At 45.8% G+C, this 22735-nt stretch overlaps 1 protein-coding gene across 1 annotated transcript; it reads left to right on the forward strand.

The window, feature by feature from the left end:
* The first annotated feature begins 1364 nt into the window (after positions 1–1364).
* On the forward strand, positions 1365–11669 carry S100A10 (S100 calcium binding protein A10). The gene is made up of 3 exons (XM_070396475.1): positions 1365–1472; positions 8252–8394; positions 11269–11669. The coding sequence occupies exons 2-3, from the start codon at positions 8263–8265 to the stop codon at positions 11428–11430; spliced, it is 294 nt and encodes a 97-aa protein (XP_070252576.1). The 5' UTR covers positions 1365–1472; positions 8252–8262; the 3' UTR covers positions 11431–11669.
* Positions 11670–22735: the final 11066 nt, after the last annotated feature.

Raw genomic sequence — 22735 nt, forward strand, 5'->3', positions numbered from 1 at the left:
GCCGATGCTCAAACCATTGAGCCACACGGGCGGGGCTCCTATAGTGTTCTTTACCATTCACTGAACTCATGGATTTTAATTGTTTGTGTATCTATCTTTCACCAAGACTTGAAGCTCTTTGAGAAGAGTGACTGAATCCCAAGGGCCCAGCACATACTAAACATTCCAAAGGTTTGTGAATCAAATGAAGAAATAAAACAAGGACTATTCAGACTCAGGCGTTCTTATTCTAACTCCGGCTGCATTTTCCCTGGAACTAAAGGGATCCAGGACTCTCTCCACTCTTGACTGTAACCTGGGGCCTGGAAAGAACTCGGAAGCAACGGGAAGATTTGGAAGACCTGCTCCCCAGAACAGTCGGCACCAGGGCTGCAGGAATGAGAGTTGTGATCCAAGTGGGGATTTCCTGGCAAGAAAGAGCCCAGATGAGTCACATCGCAGCTCTTGAAGGGTTCCCTGAGTCTGCTCATTCCTTTGGGATCACTCACTCCTCCCAGGGCCTCCCTGGGGGACAAAGGAAAACCCAGGCCTGGACACTGGGCCCTTTTCCTCCAACAGCTGCGAGTAGTTTGCCTTTCACCCTAAACCACAAAATAAATGGAAGGGGGAGGGATATGCATCCGCTAGGAAACACTTCGGCTTTTCGCTAAATTTCTTTCCAGAAATTTCTTCCAAAGGGCGCTGAGGACCTAACAGACCAGATGCAGGACAAAAAGGACGCTTTGAAACAGGTTTTAGCGGTCTCAACAACTGTAGCTGAACTATCGACCCAGAGAAACCAGACATGCTAAAAGGAATAAATCCCTCTCCACAAAGGGTTTGTAAGGCCCCCGGAGCTGACCAGACCCACGGCACCCTCCCTCCCCACCCGCGCCGGGCAGGCAGGGGGCTATGAGCTCGGCTCCTCCGAGAGATGCCCGCGGGCCCCTCCCTGCAGTGTCATCTAGAAAAGAATTCCTCGACCTGGTTGTGGGCCCGCGCGCCCCGCCCGCAGCAGCAGCACCACCGCGGGATCCTTTGATTTCCGCATTCACTCTCTCTCACTCTCTCTCTCTCTCTCTCCTCTCTCCTCTCTCTCTCTCTCTCTCTCTCTCTCTCTCTCTCTCTCTCTCTCTCTCTCTCTCTCACCAAGCCCGAGAGCAAAGGCACAGCCGAGGGTGGGGAAGTCCGGAGACATTCCCGAGGACTCGCTTGGCGGCGGCGAAGTTTACGGTAATGTTGTCCCTGGGAACGGGCGGAGGCCACGAGCAAGGTCCTTACGCACCCTCGGGGCGAGGAGGGTGTGAGCGCTGCGCCCGGGGCGGAGGGGGGGCAGGAAGAGGCGGGAGGAGAGGGGCCGAGACACCCGCCCCGGCTCCTCCTGCTCCCCCACCCCCACCTACTAAGGCTCCCCGCGCACGGCGCTCCGCTCACTGGCCGCGCGTCCCAGCCGCCTCCCAGCAGCCGACGATCCTGCCGCGCCTCCCGCCAAGGTGAGTCCGGCCCGCCGCTCCCAGCTGTCCCCGACCCGGACCGGAACCCGGCGCCCAGGAAAAGCCCTGGATCGCCGCTCCGGCCCACCCGCCAGGCTTCGCGGGGTCTCCCAGCGCCTGGGAGGGAGGAAGGATGCGGGGAGTCCGTGCTCTGGCCACACTCGGGCGAGGCGAGCAGCGCCCTGGCGCGACCCTCCCCAGATTCCGGCGGACCCGGGGAGGGGCGCTCGCCCTTTATTACAGGAGGTCGGTGTGGGTGCCCCGGGGTCCGAGCTCTCCTCCCTTGCTTTACTCCCACTTGCCTACTTTTCCACTGGTCTCCCCAGTTAAACGAGCCCCTGCTTTTGGCCCCTTGTCTTGGCGGCATGCTTTTTTGTGGGCTCCAGCTGCGGGCTGACCTCTGTCCAGCTGTTCGAATCCTCCCCCGCCTGGGCCGCCAGAGCAGGCTCCGGAGGGCTGCGGTCGGCTGGGGAGGGCTGGGCAGGTTGGCAGCTGGCGGATACCCTTCCTAAGAGACACTCGGCCCCTGGCCCTGAGGCTTCAGGTTGTGCTTCCTGTTTGTCTGCTAGACGTGAAGGTTCTCACTGCTGAGGGAGGGAGGAGGGAGGGAGGTCTATTTGATTTCTTTATAAAGCAGTTTTGCAGCAGGAGGGGGCGGGGAGAGGACCGTGTTAAGTGATTTCTCTACTGAAAGGGTTTCCCCCTCTCGCTACCTCAATCAAACAAATGGAACTAAAAAGAAACAGGGAAAGAACAACCCAGATTAATTTGGCCCAGTGCAAATGAGACAGATGTGCTGGATACCTGGTCACACATGAACTTGGCCAAAAGAATAGCACCTCCTCCAGCCCTGGACCCTGCACTCTCCAGCCTCAGCTGGGCCCCACCTAACTGAAACCAGGACTTTGCCCGCTGGGTGGGAGTGGTGAGACCCGCTGAGGGCTGAGGGCCAAACCCTGCACAGCTTTAGGCCAGACTCTGGAATCCATTAAGCCCACCCACCCCCACCCCTTCTCTCTGTGGGGAGCTGGGAGCATTCTGCAGGGCGTGGCTAGCACAAAGGGCTCCAGGATTCTGCGAGTGGATGGAGGCCTGTGACTCAGCTCTGAGACCATGTGGGTGTGGCCCTGACGGTTCTGGCTACTCTCGGCAGATGGTTTGGACAGAACACTCCCTGAAGGGAAAGGGGAACTGTGCCATCTTAGAGGGCATTTTCCAAGAGGAAGTGAGTCACACCAGGACTGGCTGGCAATCTGAAGGAGAGAAGGGCTCTCTTAGTTGAACTATGGATGAGGGCAGCAATTAGATGGGCAAGGCCATCATGAGACCGCTGCTGGGTTATCTGCCTTACGCTTGTTGGCAGGCTGCGTCAGCTTCGCTGGGGAGGCAGCTTTTCTGTTCAGAGGCTTACAGTTGCAGAATTCCACTCCCCACCCCAGCAAGGGCGTGCACGCACACACAGACACACACACATACATACACACAGAGACACACCACACACACACACACACACACACACACACACACACACACACACCTGCAGCCAGTCTGAGTTTCAACCTGCAGCAATGGATTTTTATATCCTGCACTTCGGGTGAGGCCAGGTTCATGGAAACACCCTCTCAAAGATCTTTGCCTCCAACGTGTTTCGGCAAATTGCAAAAGATAACGAACGCCAGGGGTTGGAGCAGGAATGAGTTCATAGAACTCATTTGAAATTTCTTTGTCAATCCTGCCCCCACAGATGCCTGTCCGGTGTCTACTTAATCACCTCTTCTAAACGGTATATACCTTCCTTGACAGCCCAAAGCTACCTTCCTCACGGTCCCTGATCCAACGTTGGGAGTTTCTTATTCCAGTTCCTCAAATTTTCTTGGGAGTCCACTGGGCACAAAGCATCCTGATTTCTAGGTGATGGATGCTCTTCCCTGATGTTTCCTGCATACCACATCAGATGAGCCTTTTCCTCCCAGGTCTGGCTTCTGGCCAGCTTCTCAAGCAGCAACCCCGGTGAAAGCAGGCCTAGGCTGGGGCGGAGCTGAGACTGGGTGCCTCCCTGCTTTCCACTGACAGTTCCAAAAAAATGTGACTTTAAAGAGCACTACCCACTTGGTATGCCCTTGGCTACAGCCCAGTCTTTTAAAGTTGGGGAAAACAATGGAATCTTTTCAGGGCTATAATGTACAAATTAGCACTCGGAGTGCTGGGAAAGCTGGACTGCCGGAAGTTTTAGGATCTTTTTTAAGCTTTTGGTTTTCTTGGAAACTCAACAATTTGGGAATATCGCATCAAAAGCAACAAGAACGAATTACTTATTTCTGACAATGTTCAGCACTTCCTAGCCCTTCACTAAATAACTACCACCCAACCCGCCAGTGGATTTAATACCAGTTGTCACAGTGGCTATTGTTTGACCGTTCAGGATGATTAAGGAATAGGAGTTGGGTGTACACCATTGGGGTGAAGAAGGCTTCTGCCTTCTCTCTTCCTGTTGGGTTGCACCTGGAACTTTTCCTTTGCTGCCCACTTTCTCGTTGGGCGAGTTTTATGTTTGGTGAATGGTTGGAGACACAGCCTGGTCCATTGCCCCAAGTCCCTTTTTCTTCATTTCCTTTGGGGATCAAGTTCAAGAATGTCTTCTGGGTTTAATTTTCCAAAAAAAAAAAAAAAAGGGGGGGAGGAGGTTCTTTTCAAAATCTCTGAAACAAAAGGAAGGAAACCTCAAACACATTTGAAAGAACAGATGTTTCTTTTTAGTGACACCCTGCCAGTTATTTTCTGGGTGGGCTGTAAGAAAACGACAGTACGGATGAGCAAAGTAACTCAAACCTCCTGCTCTTTAGAAGGATCCTTTGTAAAATTTCGGACTAGATCTGGGCATGGGTCCAGAGCAAACATTTGGGATTGCTCAGGAGCAGGACTTCTGTAAGGAGGCCTCCTGCTTCCCTGCTACTCCTGGGAGCATCGAAATTGACTTTATCATCAATTTCATTCTCACTGATTCTTAAGCAGCCTCTAATGGGGCAGGGTGCTAGCTACGGGGCCTTGCTCAAGGAGCCCACAATCTAGTGAGAAAAGAAACAAACACAATTAACTAAAGGTTATGACATCTTTTTAAACAGTATGCCATTCGCTGGGGAACTTCCCAAAGGCAAGCACTGTGGAGTGAGTGTGTGTATGTGTCTGTCTCTGACACATGACCAGGACATGCAAAGTGTAGGAGCTCCGGAAACGGAAAATGGAATTCTCTACATTTGTGGAGTCCAGAATCATTTCTTTAGAGAAAACTACACAGAGAGACTATGGACTTCCGAACCTCCACTCTTAAAGACCTATTGTCCAGGCAAACAGGAAATACACAGATATCAGAATAAAATGATTCCATAAAAAATGAGTGAACAATGAGGTAGTTACATCCCGTGGAGCTCACAGTGAGAGAGCAGAGCCTGAGAGGCATGAAGTAGAAATGGGGATGGACCCACACACAAGAAAAAACGAAAGAATGAGAAGAGAAAGAGAAGTCACGTCTGGGTCTGACCAGACCTGTTTAGCAGGACGCATACTTTCCCTCTGCGTATGGAATGTGCTTTTCTCTGTACTCGACTGTCTCGCTCAGAGGTGGCCCCCTTTGGGCCCCTTTCCCGGCCCTTCCCAGCTCTCCTGTTCTCCTGCCCAGCTTGAGCTACCAGGTTTGCAACCCAGACTTGGGTGATCACCCTTGATTCATTCATTCCGTCTCATTTAGCAAACACTTATTTAGTGTTTCTGGGTAGAACAGAATGATTCACAGTTCTTATCCCAGGTAGAGAGACAGTTGAACAAATAAATGAGTGTTTCAGATGCAGGAGGAGGTTGTCTGGGGCACAGAGAGGACCCTGCTGCCCCTTAGCCCCAGGCCCCAGGCCCTCCAGTGAAAAGTGTACCCAAGCTAGAAGCAAGAGTCCCACCCCCTCCTGCGTGAGGAGGTAGGGGGTGGAGCATGAGGATGGGGGGATGGAAACCCCAGGTTCAAGTCCCTGAACTGCTGCTTTAGCAACCAACGGTCAGTGCTGCAGTCAGCCAGCCCCACCCTGCAGTCCGCCCCGCCCTGCAGTCGCCCCGCCCAAGATGGGAGGGCTGGCAGCGCTGACTCAGTGGGGCCACCGCTGCTCTTGGAAAGTGCTGCATGACCCATCCGCTACCAAGAGAACAGCTTTAATCATAACATGTCCCCCTCCCCCTCATTCTTACTGTGAAACCAATGCGCTGGCTCTTCCTTCAAAACAGAGTTAACTGGTCCGTAGCCCTGGTCAGCGCCCTCTGGGGCCCAGGTTACTGAGGAGACAGCAGGCATCTCATCCGGTTTCCAAAGCTATTTTTACCTTCAGGACCTTACATCTCCTGGCTAGTCGCTGCTCTTCGTTCTTATGGCAAATGCTAGACAAATAGTCAGCCGGCTGCTGTATTTACAACCCACGTGCTGAACACACAGGAGAGAAAGAGAAGGGGGAGGGGTCCAGTGGGGCAGGGGTGTGGCTTCAGAGAGGAATGCTCTGCTCTGTTCCTTCGTGAGGAGCACAGATGAGGAGGGAGTGGGATTGGGACCTGAAACCTCAGTGCTGACTAAGGGCAGACTGTCCTCACCCTCTTGAGGAAGATATTCAAGGGTGGCCAAAATTTCCTCAGCTTCCCACCCATTTCTCTCAGAACTTCCTAAATTCTCCTGGTTCCCAGTTTAGGGCTCCTTACTCTGGCTTTGCAGGGCACTTTCCTTCTGCTCTGCCCCGTGAAGAAAGGGAACCGGGTGTCCCACAGCCCGTTCCAATTTCTGGGATCTTTGGGAATTCGTCATGAAGGGCTCTGTGCTCTATACTCTGTACTCTACTGTTTCTGAGCTTGGGCACAGGTATTTTTAAACCTTTCCTGAGTTATTTCAGAACTGGAATGGGATCCCACATCCTTCTCCCATAGGTGACTCACTCAGTTGAGTCTGAAGTTGCTGGCCTTCAGTAACTCATCCAGGCCAGGCTGACTCCAGCTAAGCCAGCCCACGGCCATCTGATGCCGTACGGGAGATGGGGACGAGCCAGACCCGACTGCGTAGGAAGAGAGGGGAAAGGGTGTGTTTGGTCCCGTGGAATTCATCTCACAGCGGACCTTGAGCATTAATTTGCTGCTCTCTCCAAGAGAACCGCCTTCCAGATGAATCATGCCCCACTCTGGTTTATAGCACTCGTTAGAGTAGCACATTCTTTGGCATGCTGGTTCACGTACTTTTCTGAGTATTCAGGGGTAGAATTTACTATTCTTAAGTGTAATTGCTCAATCATTATGTTCACCAACCCCACCTTCTCCTCTGTAAAAGATAGCATTTAGGGGTCTGTTTTGAAAACACACCTGTCAGCAGCAGAAACCAGACCAAAAAGCCTTTCTCAGGTTCCTATTGGCCACTCTTTAGCAAGGGAAGGTGCGAGCCTCTTCAACTTGTGCTCAGAACCTGTTCTTGTGTTTTGTTGTTGTTGTTTTAGGGAACGGTATGTAACAGCCTCCATTCAAGTTCACCTGTTTCCTACCCAGTAGTGACGTTAGGTGATGTTAGCCAGAGCTGCTCTATTCTGGCCAAAGCATTCCTTCCAATGAAGTCAAAATCCATTGAGCTTCTATCAAGTACTAAGCACTGGGTCTTAATGAGACATGTACCCCCCAGATCATTATACCTGAATATAATCTGACATGTTTTCTTTCTTTTAAACTCTTCATGATGAAAGCTCTTGCTCTCCCACTGCACCCCAGACTGTGAAAGTAACTCTTCCGTTCTTGCTGCCCAAAATATATCAGGTCCCCAAAGGGGTTAGGATATACTGTTACTTCTTCTCAAGGAACTAGATAATGAACTTTGGGTAGCTTTTATTCAGGTAGGACAATGCATTTACTACCAAAGATGCAAATAAATGTCTTCATTGCAATCACTAACAAGTTCAAAGCTTTAGTAGAGAATACAGACCCAGCAGGCCAAATTCATTCGTAAGCAGATTTCTAAGCTTTAGGATTAGACTGAACCAGGTTACCAGTTGTGCTTGGAGGGCTGAAGTTGCCCTACTCACCAGGCTTGACTGTGTGGGTTGTTGGTATTCCACCATATCTGAGAGTCCCATTTACCAGCGCCAAGAGAAATGATAAAACATATATTCTTTCAATAGGTGCTTTGTCCATTAAGAAGAGGGATACTGATCTTGCCTTTCCAAATGATTAGAGGTCTTACTTTTCAGTCCGTGATTTATGCAGAATTCGCGGGCAACTAGATGAATCCCTCATTCAGAGCATCAATACCTGTGGTGCCTATTTCCCTCAGCAGGAGGCCCCAAACCAGGGGTGAATTGGTTCTTAGACTTACTGAATTTTGCAGCTGGAAAGAATCAAGTGAATGATCCAATCACCCTCCTTCCAATTATTCTCAAAAGATTGGCAATACTTATAGCTTAAAAGTTAATGTAGCCCTGGCTGGTGTTGCTCGGTTGGTTGGGCACCATCCCGTGCACCAAAGGGCTGCTGGTTCAATTCCCAGTCTGGGCACATGCCCAGGTTGTGGGCTCTCTCCCCTGTGTGTGCGGGGGGGGGGGGCGGGGATGAGAAGGGGGGTGCAGAAGGCAGTCAATCTATCTGTCTCTCTCACATTGATATTTCTCTCTCCCCCTCTCCCTTCCTCTCTCTCTAAAAATCTATTTAAAAACCTTTTTAAAAAAAAAAAAAAAAGTTAGTGTAAACTCTGTTTCTTTACATCCTTTAATATGTTTCAACAGACCTCACCAAAATGCCGTCTCAAATGGAACACGCCATGGAAACCATGATGTTCACGTTTCATAAGTTTGCTGGGGATAAAGGCTACTTAACAAAGGAGGACCTAAGAGTACTCATGGAAAAGGAGTTCCCTGGATTTTTGGAAGTAAGTATTGAAAGGCTCAGAAAGAACCAGACATGAAGTTCTAGGCCCTGGTTCCTTTCCCTTCTTCTTTCCACCCCTTCCCTGTGGAGGTCCCTATTAGAAAGGTGTTTTCACTCACTTATTTATTGAACATTATTGAGTGTCTGCTGTTTGTAAGCTACTGTAGGGGAAACAAGGTAAAGAAGACACAGCCCCTGCCCTCGAGGAGCTTACAATGGGAAGTGAAATAAGACTGCACACAAATAACTATAATACGAGGTGTTTGCTAGAAAGAGTCATCTGCATCCATTGAGTTGCAGGAAAGCCTTTCACCAGGATCACCAGCAAGGCTACCCGGTTGCCCTCAGGTCCATAAACCTGGCATTGGACATGCCACCTGGTCACATTCACTTTGAGCAACCTGAATCGCCCTTCTTAAATCCCGTCAGATAAAGGCTTTTAAAACTTTTTCCCAATTCTAAACTCAAGAAATGGTGCCACGCATCTGCTGAGAGCCAAGCATCGCTCCAGAAATCATTGCTTTTCATACTGAAAATGCTCTGAGAACACAGGAGCACAGCTTGAGTTTATATCTCACCTTCGTCAGACTGAGGGATCATGCAGACTGGAAGAGGACTCTGCCATCAGCTCAGATACATCACTCAGGGCATTAGGCCATGAGGCACAGTTGTCCTGTTACATTGTGGGGCCTCAAGAGAGTCGTTGCATTTCACTGAAGGTGAAACATTGCTTGACAAAATATTAGATGAAAATGCCAGTCCTTTCCCTGCCACAACTGGAGTCACTTGAAAGAATCGTTACTGAGCGTGGTGTGGAATAATGCATTACCCTCTACAAGGCGAAGGGAGATGATAGTAAGAGGCCTCTTGTCCTCTGTCTGGGCAATACCACATTAGCCAAGCCCCTGACTCCTGACCCAGTAAATGCAGGGTTTTGTAGCACACTGTGATTTACATGTCAATACCAGTTAAATAAACAGATATAAATGGCCTAACTAGTCTCTTAGAGCTGCAGTTACCACAGTGCTATCCCAGAATGGGTTAGGATGCACTGTTGCTCTGCTTTTGAACAGTCCTATGCTATACCCCAGGCCAGGAGTTAGTTAACACTGGGCAGGCGGCTTTAGATGGTTGGGCCTCAGTTCCCTCCTCTGTGAAAGGAGAGGGCTGGATGTAATTATCTCCAAGGCCAGTTTCACTTGCAGAGATTCTTCTAGGCAGCCATAAAATGCAAGGACAAAATATGTCTATTGTAAGCCCGCCCATCACGTGAACAAAGGCATTCTCAGTGCACTAAATACTCATTAGTCGTGTTGTTGCATAAGTTAGAAGTCGGGATAAATATCACATGAGATACAGACCCTTCCTCCCTAAAGGCTTTCTGGCATGAGACACATCAAGGGTGTAGGTAGCACCAAGTACTGAACACGCCATGTAATTTATGCCAGGCATGAAGTCATAATGCCAGACACACCCACACTCGCTGCATTCACAGAGCATTTGGTTTCTAAAGTTGACTCCTCTGTCATCCAAACTGACTCCTTCTGACCACAGCCAGGAAGCTGGGGGTGGGGCCAGAACTGAATGAAACCCACCGAAAGCAGAGGTGGCTGCGTGGAGCAGGTTTTAGTTGCTTGCTTAGGGTAGGAGTTGGCAGTGCTTGTGTAGGAAATGCTGCTGCTTTACCTTAGGGGTTTTTTAGTGCAATTTGTAAACATCCAGCCCAGTCAAGACACTGAGTGTCCACTGCCCTCTCAGGTATACAATCAGTGCAATTCATAAACACTTTACTGGAACCTTTTTCACTTCTCAAAGGCCTTATTTCCCTCTCTGTTGACGGCATGGATCCTACAGGAGAGAACACAAGTTCTTATTTCTAACCATCATCACTCCAAAAAGGAGTGATCAAGCCAGTCACCATGGAAGCAAGGTGGAAGAAAAAGCAAAAAGGATCTTGCCTGCCCACCTCAGTTCCACACATTCATGGCAGACACTGAGAGTCATGGGGAGTTTATGACTCGGTCACACATATTCCTTTTGAAGGGAAGAGTATAGGATGGCATAGATTTACCAACTCATTAAGAATGGAAGCCATGGTAGAGACCCTCTAAGTCCAGCCTCCTCCATTCATAGTTGTTACATGAAGGCTCGCTGAGAGTGACTTACTCAAGGTTACGTGGCTAATAGGATATGAAGCCACACAAGCTTGGCCCGCCCTCTGCTGAGAAATGAGGGCAACCTACCTATCTTCTCCGAACCTAGCACACCATATGACAGCATTAGCACCGCCTTAAAATCCGTAGAACAGTGATCTGAAACTTACTCCCTAAATAATCTTATGAGATCTTTTCCTAAGAGTTTCCTATTTAAAGGACTTGGCTATCAGGAATAAAAGTTGGTTAAGAGAATGTAAGTTTAAACTACAAAATGGGGGAGTTTCAGGTGGTTCTTAGGCAGAATCTCGTGATTTTAAAAATGGTGGGAATAATTGAACTGGAAGCAAAACAAGTCAGAAAGCCATGCTGGTTCTAATTGGCAAGAGCAGTGGATTGAGAATTAGGAGGCTTGGGTCAACCTTCTCTTGGCACAGAATAAGCCATTTCTAAGGTCCCTATCGTTATATGAAAAAAAAAAAATGCCATGGAAACGTTTTTCTTAGTTTAAAGTAAATTTAAACAATTTACTGAAATGCTCCCTCAAGACAGCAAAATCCATTTAGATGATCTCCAAAGATCACTTATAACCTAAAACAAGAATTCTGATCATTGAGAGATTATATACATGGTGGTCAGCAGTACAAATCAAAGAAGTTAGTCATTGCAAACACTGACTGGTCTTTCTTACCTTTGTTTTTGTTTCTGTTTTTGTTTTTCAGAATCAAAAAGACCCTCTGGCTGTAGACAAAATAATGAAGGACCTGGACCAGTGCCGAGACGGCAGAGTTGGCTTCCAGAGCTTCTTTTCGCTAATTGCTGGGCTCACCATCGCATGCAATGACTATTTCGTAGTACACATGAAGCAGAAGGGAAGGAAGTGAGCAATTACTTTGCCCTGATAAGAGTTCTCCCAATGGGTCCCTTAAGGAATATGTGCCCCACAGCTTCCCCCTGTCTAAGAATTTCATGAGCAGATTGGGACTCTTAAAGAAATGTACAAATAAAATGCCACCCCCATTGAACAAGAGAAAGAAAAGCCAATAAAGCCAGATAAGCTTTTGATTTTTATATTGCTTGTATCCTCTTGCCCCCCAATAAACAAGTTTTTTTTAGTTCCTAATTTGAGGCATAATGTTTACTTCTTCAGAAATGCTTGTTCCCTACTTCATTTCAAAGAAAACAAAACAAGCCCGGCTGGTGTGGCTCAGTGGTTGAGCATTGACCCAAGAACCAGGAGGTCACAGTTCTCAATTCCCGGTTAGGGCACATGCCCGGGTTGTGGGCTCAATCTCCAGTAAGGGGCTTGCAGGTGGCAGCTGATCGATGATTCTCTCCCTTCTCTCCCTTCCTCTCTCTCTGAAATCAATAAAAACATATTTAAAAAAAAAAACACCAGAATGCCCTTGGGCAGCCAGCACACTGCAAAGCTCTTGCCACAGAACCACCAAAGTGGGAGAACACTACCCACCCGGCTTGGAGTCTAATTACTCTCAGTGATCTGCCTTTGTAGCTATGTCTAGACGAAGGACCAAAACTCCAAGGATGAAGAGAAGGCACTTCAGGAATATATTCTAATTTTACAGTTACTGAGCACAGCCTTGTCCTGGTACATCCGTGCCTTTCCAACCAGCACTTTGGATGCCTGAGATGTCTGAGACCATTTTCAGAGCAAAGTGTCAGTAAACTCTAGGGTAAAAGTAAGTCCATAAGGCAACTAAAGAAACAAAGAGTCTAGTGTGATGCCTTAATAACATTACATTGACATTTATTGAGTTGTCATGAAATGTCAGGAAATAGACTAGCATGACTTAGATCGTGGGGTAGTGCTTTTTTTGTTGAAGTGCCAGGACTGATGTCTTGATAAAGAGCAAACTTTCTCCCAGCCCGTTCTGTGCCTGTCTATAAGCTTCAGCATATCTGCATTATGTGCTAGGTGCTTATTAATATTATAATACTCTTTTTATAGAGAGAGGATGTATGAATTGGTACATGAAATTGTTCCAATAAAATAGGTCAACGAAGATGGAAACATTTATTTTTATGATTGGACACATCAACATAATTCTTGGGAAAAGTCTAGCATAAGGTCATCTACCATCACATGGGAAAGCATGCAAAAGGGAACAGGATAGTCCAAAACTAGCTTTGGGGAAAATACATCCAATAAAATTAAGGTTAAAGATAAAGTTCCAACCATTTAATTTTGCCCATCATCTGAACAAAACAACTCAGCTTTGCAGTCTATGGGATTCTATTAAGTTTATAATGGAGAGGAATTTATTACAAGATATTAAGTGGAAGAGGGAAGTTGGCTAGCTAAAGACACTAAGTCCAGAATCGACTCCCAAATCCACGCCATAGAACTGAGCTGTTGAGGGAGCTGCTGGCTCAGGAAGCTGCCTGCTGAACTAGGAAACCATTGCCACAGCTGGCAACTTCAGAACCATACGACCCATAGCCACACTAGCAAATACAAATACCCATTTTCTTGCACCTTTCTACACTGGATTTGGCTCCCACATCCAAGTCTCAAGAAAGTGCATCAAGCCCGGCCCGCATGGTGTGGCTCACCGGTTGAGCACCGACCTATAAACCAGGAGTCACAGTTCGATTCCCACTCAGGGCACATGCCCAGGTTTCGGGCTTGATCCCCAGTGTGGGATGTGCAGGAGACAGCCAATCAGTGCTTCTCATCATTGATGTTTCTATATCTCTCTCTCCCTCTCCCTTTCTCTCTGAAATCAATAAAAGTATATACTGAAAGAAAGAAAGGAAGAAAGAAAGAAAGAAAATCAAATTAGCAGAATCTCAGGTTCATCAAAACCCTAACTGCATAGGAGCCTGGGAAATGAAGTTGTACATTTTCCAACCCCTGCACACTAAGAGCTGGATGCTGATCCACCATATCCATAGTGATGATTGCTAGTTCTAAGGGAAGTCTTCCAACCTGTAGGTTAAAGAAACTATGATCGTTAAAGAAACTATGATCTCTAAGGACAGGAGGCTCTAAAAGACAACCTCTGACAACTACAGGCTATAGAGACACAAACTGGCCCATCGCAACAAGGCAAACCACCTCTGTGTTCATGAGCATGTGTACCAGTCAGATTTACCCCTTCCGTTTACACCATCTGCCTCCTGGGGCAACTGTGTTCACTGAATATTATAAAAGTGGTGTTCACTTCACAAATAAGCAGGTGAAATTGTAACACCAAGTTATTATGGGTTCAGATGTCCCCAAATCCATAGCAAGCTTTCATACTCCAAGCTTCTTTACCTGACAACAAAAGAACCATCCCAGAGAGAGGGCCCTGGAGGGAGGGGAGGGGAAGTGTCAATTCATTTTCACAATCGGTGTGCATATTTGAAAAAATTCTAAAGCTATGTGTTATATCCAGAAGATGACCCCAGTCACTGGCATTTAGAAAGATGTCCGATGCCAGGGAATCATCTAGGTCACACATCATTGTGGGGGGCGGGGTGAGGGGGGTGGCGGGGAGGGGAAAAGGCACTGGGAGAGAAAGGAGAATAACACACTTTCTTCACTTTAGCCTCTTCTCAAAACATTCAGTAGGGAGCTAGTACAAGAAAAATAAAAATGGTATTTATGACTTGAAATCCTACATGGCTCTCCATGCCAACGCAATGCAGAGATCCCACAGTCTGACCTGCTGAAATAGCCGTCTAGCTTTCAGGGGTTGCAGACTAATAGCTCCCAGAGGGCAAAGCTGTAATTATGCCAACAGCCATCAAGAGGAACCATCTGGAAAATTCCACTCATTCGGCTACATGGCTGAGTTGTGGCAGCAGATCCCGCCCCTCTCCACACCCAGTTATGAAGGAAAAATGAATAGTAGTGCAGAAAGTCAGTTTCCAGCATGCTGCAGAGCTGACCCTGAAAAATACATTTCTTTCTTGGATCCATTCCCTTGTCCAAATCCCTTGATCACGAGCCAACTGCCTGTGATTTAATACTTTTCTATCCAACTCATCTCAGTGGGAGAACAAAGGTAAGTATATACACCTCTCTCTCTCATGATTTGACCAATTTGAAAGTGGTTGTTCCAGTAACTTCTCCAGTTCTTAACCCCAGAGGGGTAGTTGTGAATAGAAATTCATTTATGAGGGCTACTATGTGAATGACACCAAGCACAGTTCTGTGGGGGATATAAAAAAACAGATGCCATCCAGTCGACATAGTTGAGCATTAAGCTATGAACCAGAAGGTCACAGTTGGATTCCCAGTCGGTCAGGGCATATGCCTGGGTGTGGACTTGATCCCAATGTGGGGTGGGCAAGAGGCAGCCAATCAATGACTCTCTCTCATCTTTGATGTTTCTGTCTCTCTCTCTCCCTCTCCCTTCCTCTCTGAAATCAATTTTTAAAAAAGTAACAGGACTCAATGACTAATTAAAAATGGATGGAAAATATAAGTATTAGACGCACTTCAAAATCTGTGCAAGCTTGACTCCTAAGGCTGGGTTGGCAGACTTCCAAAAGACACTTGACTGCAATGAGTCATTATATACAAGGATTTGCCTAAGCCAAATCCTGCCTCTCATCTATTAGCCCACAGACCTTGCATATTCCCTCTGGGATCTTTTGGCAACACTACGGGTCAGGCATGTGACCTTGGCCATGCCTGTGGCCTCCACTTACACTTCATGGACCAGGTTTTTGCTTCATTCCCTGCTCCACTAACCTCCAGCTCTCAGTCTGGTCGAGGTTTGCTTTCTCAGCATTAACAACTCATCACAGTGAGACAGGAAGAGGGAGAAATCAAAGGAGCTGGTTGAGTGGACAGAGATTTCAAGGTCCACTAACAAGAACACAAAAATTGGAGGAGAGGTTTGTGGAACACCATGATGAGGACACTTGGGAGATAGTTGGTACAGAAGATAATGTCCAGGTCTGGAGTCAAGCAGACCTGTGCTCAGCTGTTATTGCCAACTTTATGAAGTATTGATAGGAACAGATAACATCTATTGCCCATTTTTCTATTGGCCAGGCATTCTGCTGAGCTCTTAAAGTGTTTTATCTCATTTAATTCTCACAACCACTCTTTGAGTTGAGTACTGTATTCTTATTGTCCCCATATTACAAATGAAGAAACGGAGCTGTCAAGAGGTTAAGTAATTTGTCCAAAGTCACATTGCTTTTGAAGTGATAGAGCTGTGAGTCATATCCAGGTCTGACTCAAAAGTCTTTAGTCAAATAACTAAATTGAGTAGACAGGAAAGAAGTCACAAAATCAGATTATCCTATTCAGAGACCAACAGTCTGCACCCGTTGTGTAAGAGCACAGACTCAGAAACCAAACTTTCTGGGTTCAAGTTCTGGCTTTGCTATTTACATGCTGTGTGACCTTGAGCAAGTTACTCAGACTCTCAGTGACTGTTTTCTCCTATGTAAAATGGAGACAATAATAGAACCACCTCATAAGTTTGCTCTAGGATTGTTATTATATCTAGAATAATGCTTATACAGAGTTAGCACCAAGTAAATATTGACTATTAATAGTCCTAGCCCTGGCCGATTTGGCTCAGTGGATAGAGCGTCAGCCTGCGGACTCAAGGGTCCTGGGTTTGATTCCGGTCAAGGGCATGTACCTTGGTTACGGGCATATCCCCAGTAGGGAGTGTGCAGGAGGCAGCTGATCAATGTTTCTAACTCTCTATCCCTCTCCCTTCCTTTCTGTAAAAAATCAATAAAATATATTTTTAAAAATAGTCCTACAACTTTTTATCAACTTAAGTTTAGGAAGTTGAAAGGAAAAAGACAAAATCCTGGTAGGTTACATGCCAGGGGATATTACAAAGCCTCACAATTCATCTGCCAACCAGCACGTCCCTCCATACCTCGAAACAAATGAAGCAATGCTTTGTTGAAAGAGTAAGAGCTTTGGAGTCAGAAAGACTTGAGTTTAATTCTTACTTCACTCCTATTCTGTGGCCTTAGACAAGGTACTTATCCTCTTTGAGCCTCAGTTTTCTCATTTGTAACACAGACCCAATTATCCGTGTGGCAGGGTTGCTGGGAGGAATAAGGAGATAATTATACAAAATATGCATGTTGGTGCTTCTCACCCACACACAGAGACAGAAGCGAGTTTGTTTATTCTAGCAAAGTCTTGCTCGGGAAGAGAAGTCAGACCTTTGGTACTGAGTTAGTCAAACATTAATGAAGGGCAGCCTCTATTACTACATCTCTAGCAAATGGTACCACATGTTTCTTCCAATAAATCTTTTCCCAATCTGGCTTATGAAGTCATAAACAGGGACACAACTAAATTTCAGTCACTTTTAGGCCACTTTCTATGGGGAACTTAAGCTTTTAAAATATTGCAGGGAAATGAGCATTAGAGCTGGGGTTCAGAGCAACTTTGAAATTGGGTATTTCCTGGGTTCTTCTTTGTGAATTTGAGCAAGTTTTAGTCAACATTTCTGGACCTCCATTACATCACTTGAAATTTAGGAAAAATCATTTCCAGCCCAGAGATGTTTGTAAAGATTAAATAACATAATAAATAACCTACATTGATTCTTTCCTGCTTTTTTTAAAAGTTTCATTTTATTTATTTTTTGTTAATCCTCACCCCATGGGGTATTTCTCCACTGACTTTTTACACAGAGTGGAAGGGAGGAGAAGACAGAGAGAGAGAAACATCAATGTGAAAGAGACACATCGGTTGGTTGCCTTCCGCACGCACCCTGACGAGGGCCAGGGAGTTAGCCTGCAACCTATGTACATGCCCTTGACCAGAATGGAACCCAGGACCCTTCAGTCCATAGGCCGATGCTCTATCCACTGAGCCAACCCGGCTAGGGCTACTGCTTTTCTGTTATTAAAATGGACTACACAGCCCTTGCTGGTGTGGCTCAGTTGATTGGGCGTCGTCCTGTGCACCATAAAGTTGTCAGTTCGGTTTGTTTCTTGGTTAGGACACATGCCTGGGTTGCCAGCTTAATGTCTGGGGGGCGTGTAGGAGGCAGTTGATTGATATTTCCTTCTCACTTGGATGTTTCTCTCTCTCTCTCTCTCTCTGCCTCTCCCTTTCTCTCTCTAAAAATCAATAAACTATTCTTTTTTAAAAATGGACAATACATTAAAGAGATCATACACCATGGTTAAGTGGGATTTATTTCTGCGATGCAAGGTTAGTTCAATACCTGCAAATCAATTAATGTGATACACCACATAAACAAAATGAAGGATAAAAAGCATATGATCATATCAATAGATGCAGAAAAAGCATTTGACAAAATGTAGCACCCTACAGCTAATATCACACTTAATGGTGAAAAACTAGCAGCTCTTCCACTGAGAACAGGAATAAGGCAAGGATGTACCCTCTTACTACTGCTTTTCAACATCATACTGGAAGTCCTAACTAATGCAATAAGACAAGGAAATAAAAGGTATGCAGATTAGGAAAGAAGAAATAAAACTGTCTTTGTTCACAGATGACATGATAATCTGTGCAGAAAATCCAAAGGAATTAACAAACAAAAACAAAATACTCTGAAATTAACAAGTAATTACAGCAAGGTTGCAGGATACAAGATTAATATACAAAGGATTTGAAAAAATGTATGGCCACACAAAAACATGCATGTGGATGCAGATTTATTTATCTATTTATTTATAGAAGCTTTATTCATAATTTCCAAAACTTGGAAGCAACCAAGATGTCCTTCAGTAGGTGAATAGATAAACTGTGGTACATCCAATAAGGGAATATTATTCAGATCTAAATAAATGAGCTATTGAGCTATGAGAAGACTTAGAGGAAATTTAAATGTATATCACTAAGTGAAAGATGACAGTTTGAAAAGACTACATACTGTATGATTCCAACTATATGACCTGGAAAAGGCAAAACTATACAGACAGTAAAAAGATCAGTGGTTGCCAGGGGTAGGGGGTAGGGAAAGATAAATCGGTTGAGCACAGATGTGTTTCAGGGCAGTGAAACTAATCCGAATGCTACCATAATAGTAGATACATGTCAGTATAAATTTCCTAAACCTAAACAATGTACCACACCCAAAGCCCTAATGTAAACTATGGACTCTGGGTGATAATGATACATCAATGAGGCTCATCAATCATAACAAATGTACCGCTCTGGTGGGGAGGATGTTAATAATGGGGAGAAGTCTGTGTATGTGTGGGAGCAGGGAGTATATGGGAAAACTTTGTACTTTCCACTCAATTTTGCTCTGAATCTAAAACTATTTAAAAAACAAAACTATACTCATCATCTTCCCCACCCTAGTCCACCCAACAACAAAAAAAAAGCTGATCTTTTGGATGTTCTTGGTTTCAATCAACAGAATTCACTCAGGTTTATTCAAGTAGAAAGGAAATTTTATTAAAATAATTAATCTACTTCAGTCCTGCCCCACTACAATCAATCCTCTCTATTCAGCCAAAGTGAGCTTTTTAAAATGCATTCCTGCCCTGACCGGTTTGGCTCATTGGATAGAGCGTCGGTCTGTGGACTCGAGGGTCCCGGGTTCGATTCCGGTCAGGGGCATGTGCCTTGGTTATGGGCGCATCCCCAGTGGGGAGTGTGCAGGAGGCAGCTGGTCGATGTTTCTCTCTCATCGATGTTTCCAGCTCTCTATCCCTCTCCCTTCCTCTCTGTAGAAATCAATAAAACTGTATATTTTAAAAATTTTTAAAAAAAATGCATTCCTGAAAACCCTGTAATAAATTGCATTTGTTCTTAGGACAAAGTTTAGACACTTGGGGGATGCTGAGAGTGCCCTGCCCACATCACCTGAGGACATTCTCTGAGGAGCTAGAACTGGCCCCAGTTGCAACCTCAACCAATGAGGAACAAGGGCGCTGGATAGATGTGCCTTGTGCCTCAAGTCAATATGATAACTAAGAGGCAAGTCCTACACAGTCTCTTAGGGGTCTCCAATGGCACAGAGCTTCAGCTGCCCAGAGTACTGCCCTTTACAGATTTTCTTCCTTTCTCTGTCTTACTTCCCCTTCCTTCACCACACTTCCTGGAATCACGTTCCAAATAAACTACTTCCACCCAAACCCTTGCCTCAGTTTCTGCTTTTGGGTACCCCAATCGAAGACAGTACCCTTATATGGTCTACAATTCCCTCCATCATCCGGCTCCTACTTCCTCTTCCAACATTAGCCTTTGCCACTTCCCAATTTACAATCTATTCTCAAGGTGCACAGAGCCTCTTACAGCGCCTTCATGCTCTCCCTCCTCTAGGCCTTTGTACATACTATCTTTCTCCTCTTAGAATACTCTGTCTCTTATTCTTCACCTGACTAACTCCTACTCTACCCTGACATATCTGCCTAAATGTCACTTCCTCTAGGAGGCCCTCCTGAATTCCCAAGTTCAGGTTTTATGCTCCTTCTATCTGCTCTCAAGGCATCCTAAAGGTAGCACTTATGTCACTTTGTAAAAGCTTCCTTAATTCTCTGCCTCCGCCAGTACTCTAAGTGGCAGGAGGGCACAGACCATCTTTCTTCTTTATTACTGCACCAGACCATCTAGCACAGTTCCAGGCACAAAGTAAGACTTATGACTGGCTCTGGCACATGATAGGTGCCAAAAATATTTGTGGAAATGAAAAGGAAAGAAGAACCAAAACAGTGCTCAAAACAAGTTATAGTATAACTTAGCTAAACTGACAGAACTGTTCAGAGAAGCTGCATGAGATGATGTGCTTCAACTTCCTTCTGGCTGCCACCGGAGTCACTCTGTGGAGTACAGAATAGACCAACCTCCAACTCCAGAAACCACGGGGCTAGCTTTCAATAAATAGAACACAAACTACATAGGTCTATGGATAATATCATAATCATAATATCAAAATCAGTCATAATTTATGACCTTATTTAGAGCCTTACTCATTTAGCAACAAGTCCTCAGAGTCCAATAACAAATTCCTGTAATTCGGCAACAGAACAGACAGGCTGCATCAGAGTGAAACAGCACAATAAGTCCAATCGGGTCTGGCAGCGCTCCTTGCAGTGGTGACTTGGACTTCCAGTCACCAGGGAGGGGGAAGAGGTACGGAGGGAGGACAGAGTGCGAAGGAGCTCACATCTGATGTTACACCACTTTAGCCCTGGAGTAAACAGTCCCTTTCATTTATATTCCTGGCTGAGAACTAGGCATAGGGCCCGCCAGGCAGCGCGGTTGGGGGCTTGCTAATGTCCCTCCTGGCTGGGCATCTGCTTCCTGACCACTCTACACCGTGAAAGGGAACATGAATGCTTCTCTGATGATCTAGAGCTGCCTCTGCCACCCTGCCAGAGGTATTATTTTATTAGTAGAAACTGAAGTGATCTGATAAGAATTGGGATTCCTTATTAGTACAGCTGCAATACCTTCGTCATATTGAATAGACATGGAGTCAAAGATGGGTGTTGCCAGCTTCTCTCATGGGGACCTTTGCAATATTCTCTGCCCTGCTGGACACTCTTACTCCAATTTCACCCTGTTTCACCCTCGCTGCCACTTCCAATTGATCAGACAATTTGCTTTTAGAATAACTGCTCTAAATTCAAGTCGGCCCCATTTAAATCACATCCATGGCTCTTTAGTGCCTTTAGGATGAAGTGGTCATTCCTCCGCAGGGCATCAAAGGCCCAGCAAGCTCTGGGTTTGGCCTACCCCTCCAACCTCATCTCCTGCCATCCCTCTCCCACTCTATGCTCCAAACCACCTACAGTTCTCCAAAGCATCGAGCTACGTCATGCCTTCATGCCTGCACATGTGCATGACTCTATCTGAAATGCCCACATGTTCGCCTTCAAGATTCAGCTCAAGTCTCTCTTCCTCTGTGAAGCTGGTTTGAATCCACCCACCCTCCCCCCAAGCACAGTTAACCATTTTCTTCTTTGAGCCACGGCTTTTCTTTGTACAGACATTAATTACCACACTGCATTACAATTGCTTGCGTATACATCTGTCTTACCTATTAGACTGTGACAGCCTTAAGTTCAAGAACCAAGTCTTTCCATCACTTTGTTTCCAGAGCCTCACATCCTATTCAGTACGTACTAGGAACTCAGAAAATGGTTAATGAATGAATTAATGCATGTATATACATGTGAAGGGATCACAAGTCACGCAGAAGGAATGATGAGTGGTGACATTCTTTTGTTGCTTATGGAAGCCAACAGATGAAGATAATTTTCCCAAGCAAATAACTATGCCTCTGGGGCTTCCAGTTTCAATGCAGCTTGTGACTAGAAACGTCATGACCATTTCATTCTGATCTCAGATCCAGCTGGGGAGACAAGATGGTATTTTCTCATTTCTGCTGATTCTTTTATACATATCATAAGTTTAAACTAAACAGGCAGAACTAACTCAGACACCCACATGGAACAGCAAGCAGGAGCGAGTTCCTGTCAATGAGAAATTGACACAATAAAGAATCTATGCCCAGTCTAAGCAACTTTCTGTGGATGAAGATAGGTTCAAATTCTGAATCAACTTTCTATCAGAACCAGATAGAAATAGGTGAGCTGGTTTTATTAAAGAACTTTTAAAGAAAAAAAAAAGTTGAATAGTCATGCTTTTTCTCACTATTGAAGCTAAAATACTACATACTTGCTTTCCCAGACTCCTTTGCTGCTAGGGAACAGCAGATGACCTAAGTTCTCCAAGCAGACACATTGCATTGGAAGGTATTGATGCTAAAAAAGCAGACTACAGAGAACCCACTGCATCGGTTGCAGGGCAGAAGGGCAGCAATCCTGATTTTTCATGAGCAGAGAGAGCATGGGTGCCAGCTAGCATCCAGTATCCAATGTCAGCAATCAACATCCAGCTATAGGGCATTGCTATCTCCGCCAGACCAGCTTGGTAACTTACTTCCTTCGTGGTCCTGGCAGCTGCCTGGCTGCCCTTGTTCCTATGCATTTGTCTTTCTCAAGATTCCATGAGCTATCCAATAAGTACCCTTTTAGTAAATTCCTTTATTCCTTAAGTGTGTGATTAAATGTGTACTTGGCTTCTGTTGTTATAAACCAAGAGCCTTGACTGATATAGGTGGATATTACTCATTCCCCCATATGGAAATCAAAACTTTAGAGAGGTTAAGTACTCACAAAATAAGACATAAAAAAGGTGTGTTCTTTCCAGTCCAGCCCACAGCAATAGCCAGAACTGAAAAGATCCCCCCATGAAGG

Source organism: Myotis yumanensis, unplaced genomic scaffold, assembly GCF_028538775.1.
Source record: "Myotis yumanensis isolate MYYU_CA2020_CCGP unplaced genomic scaffold, mMyoYum1.0.hap1 SCAF_17, whole genome shotgun sequence".
NCBI lineage: Eukaryota > Metazoa > Chordata > Mammalia > Chiroptera > Vespertilionidae > Myotis > Myotis yumanensis.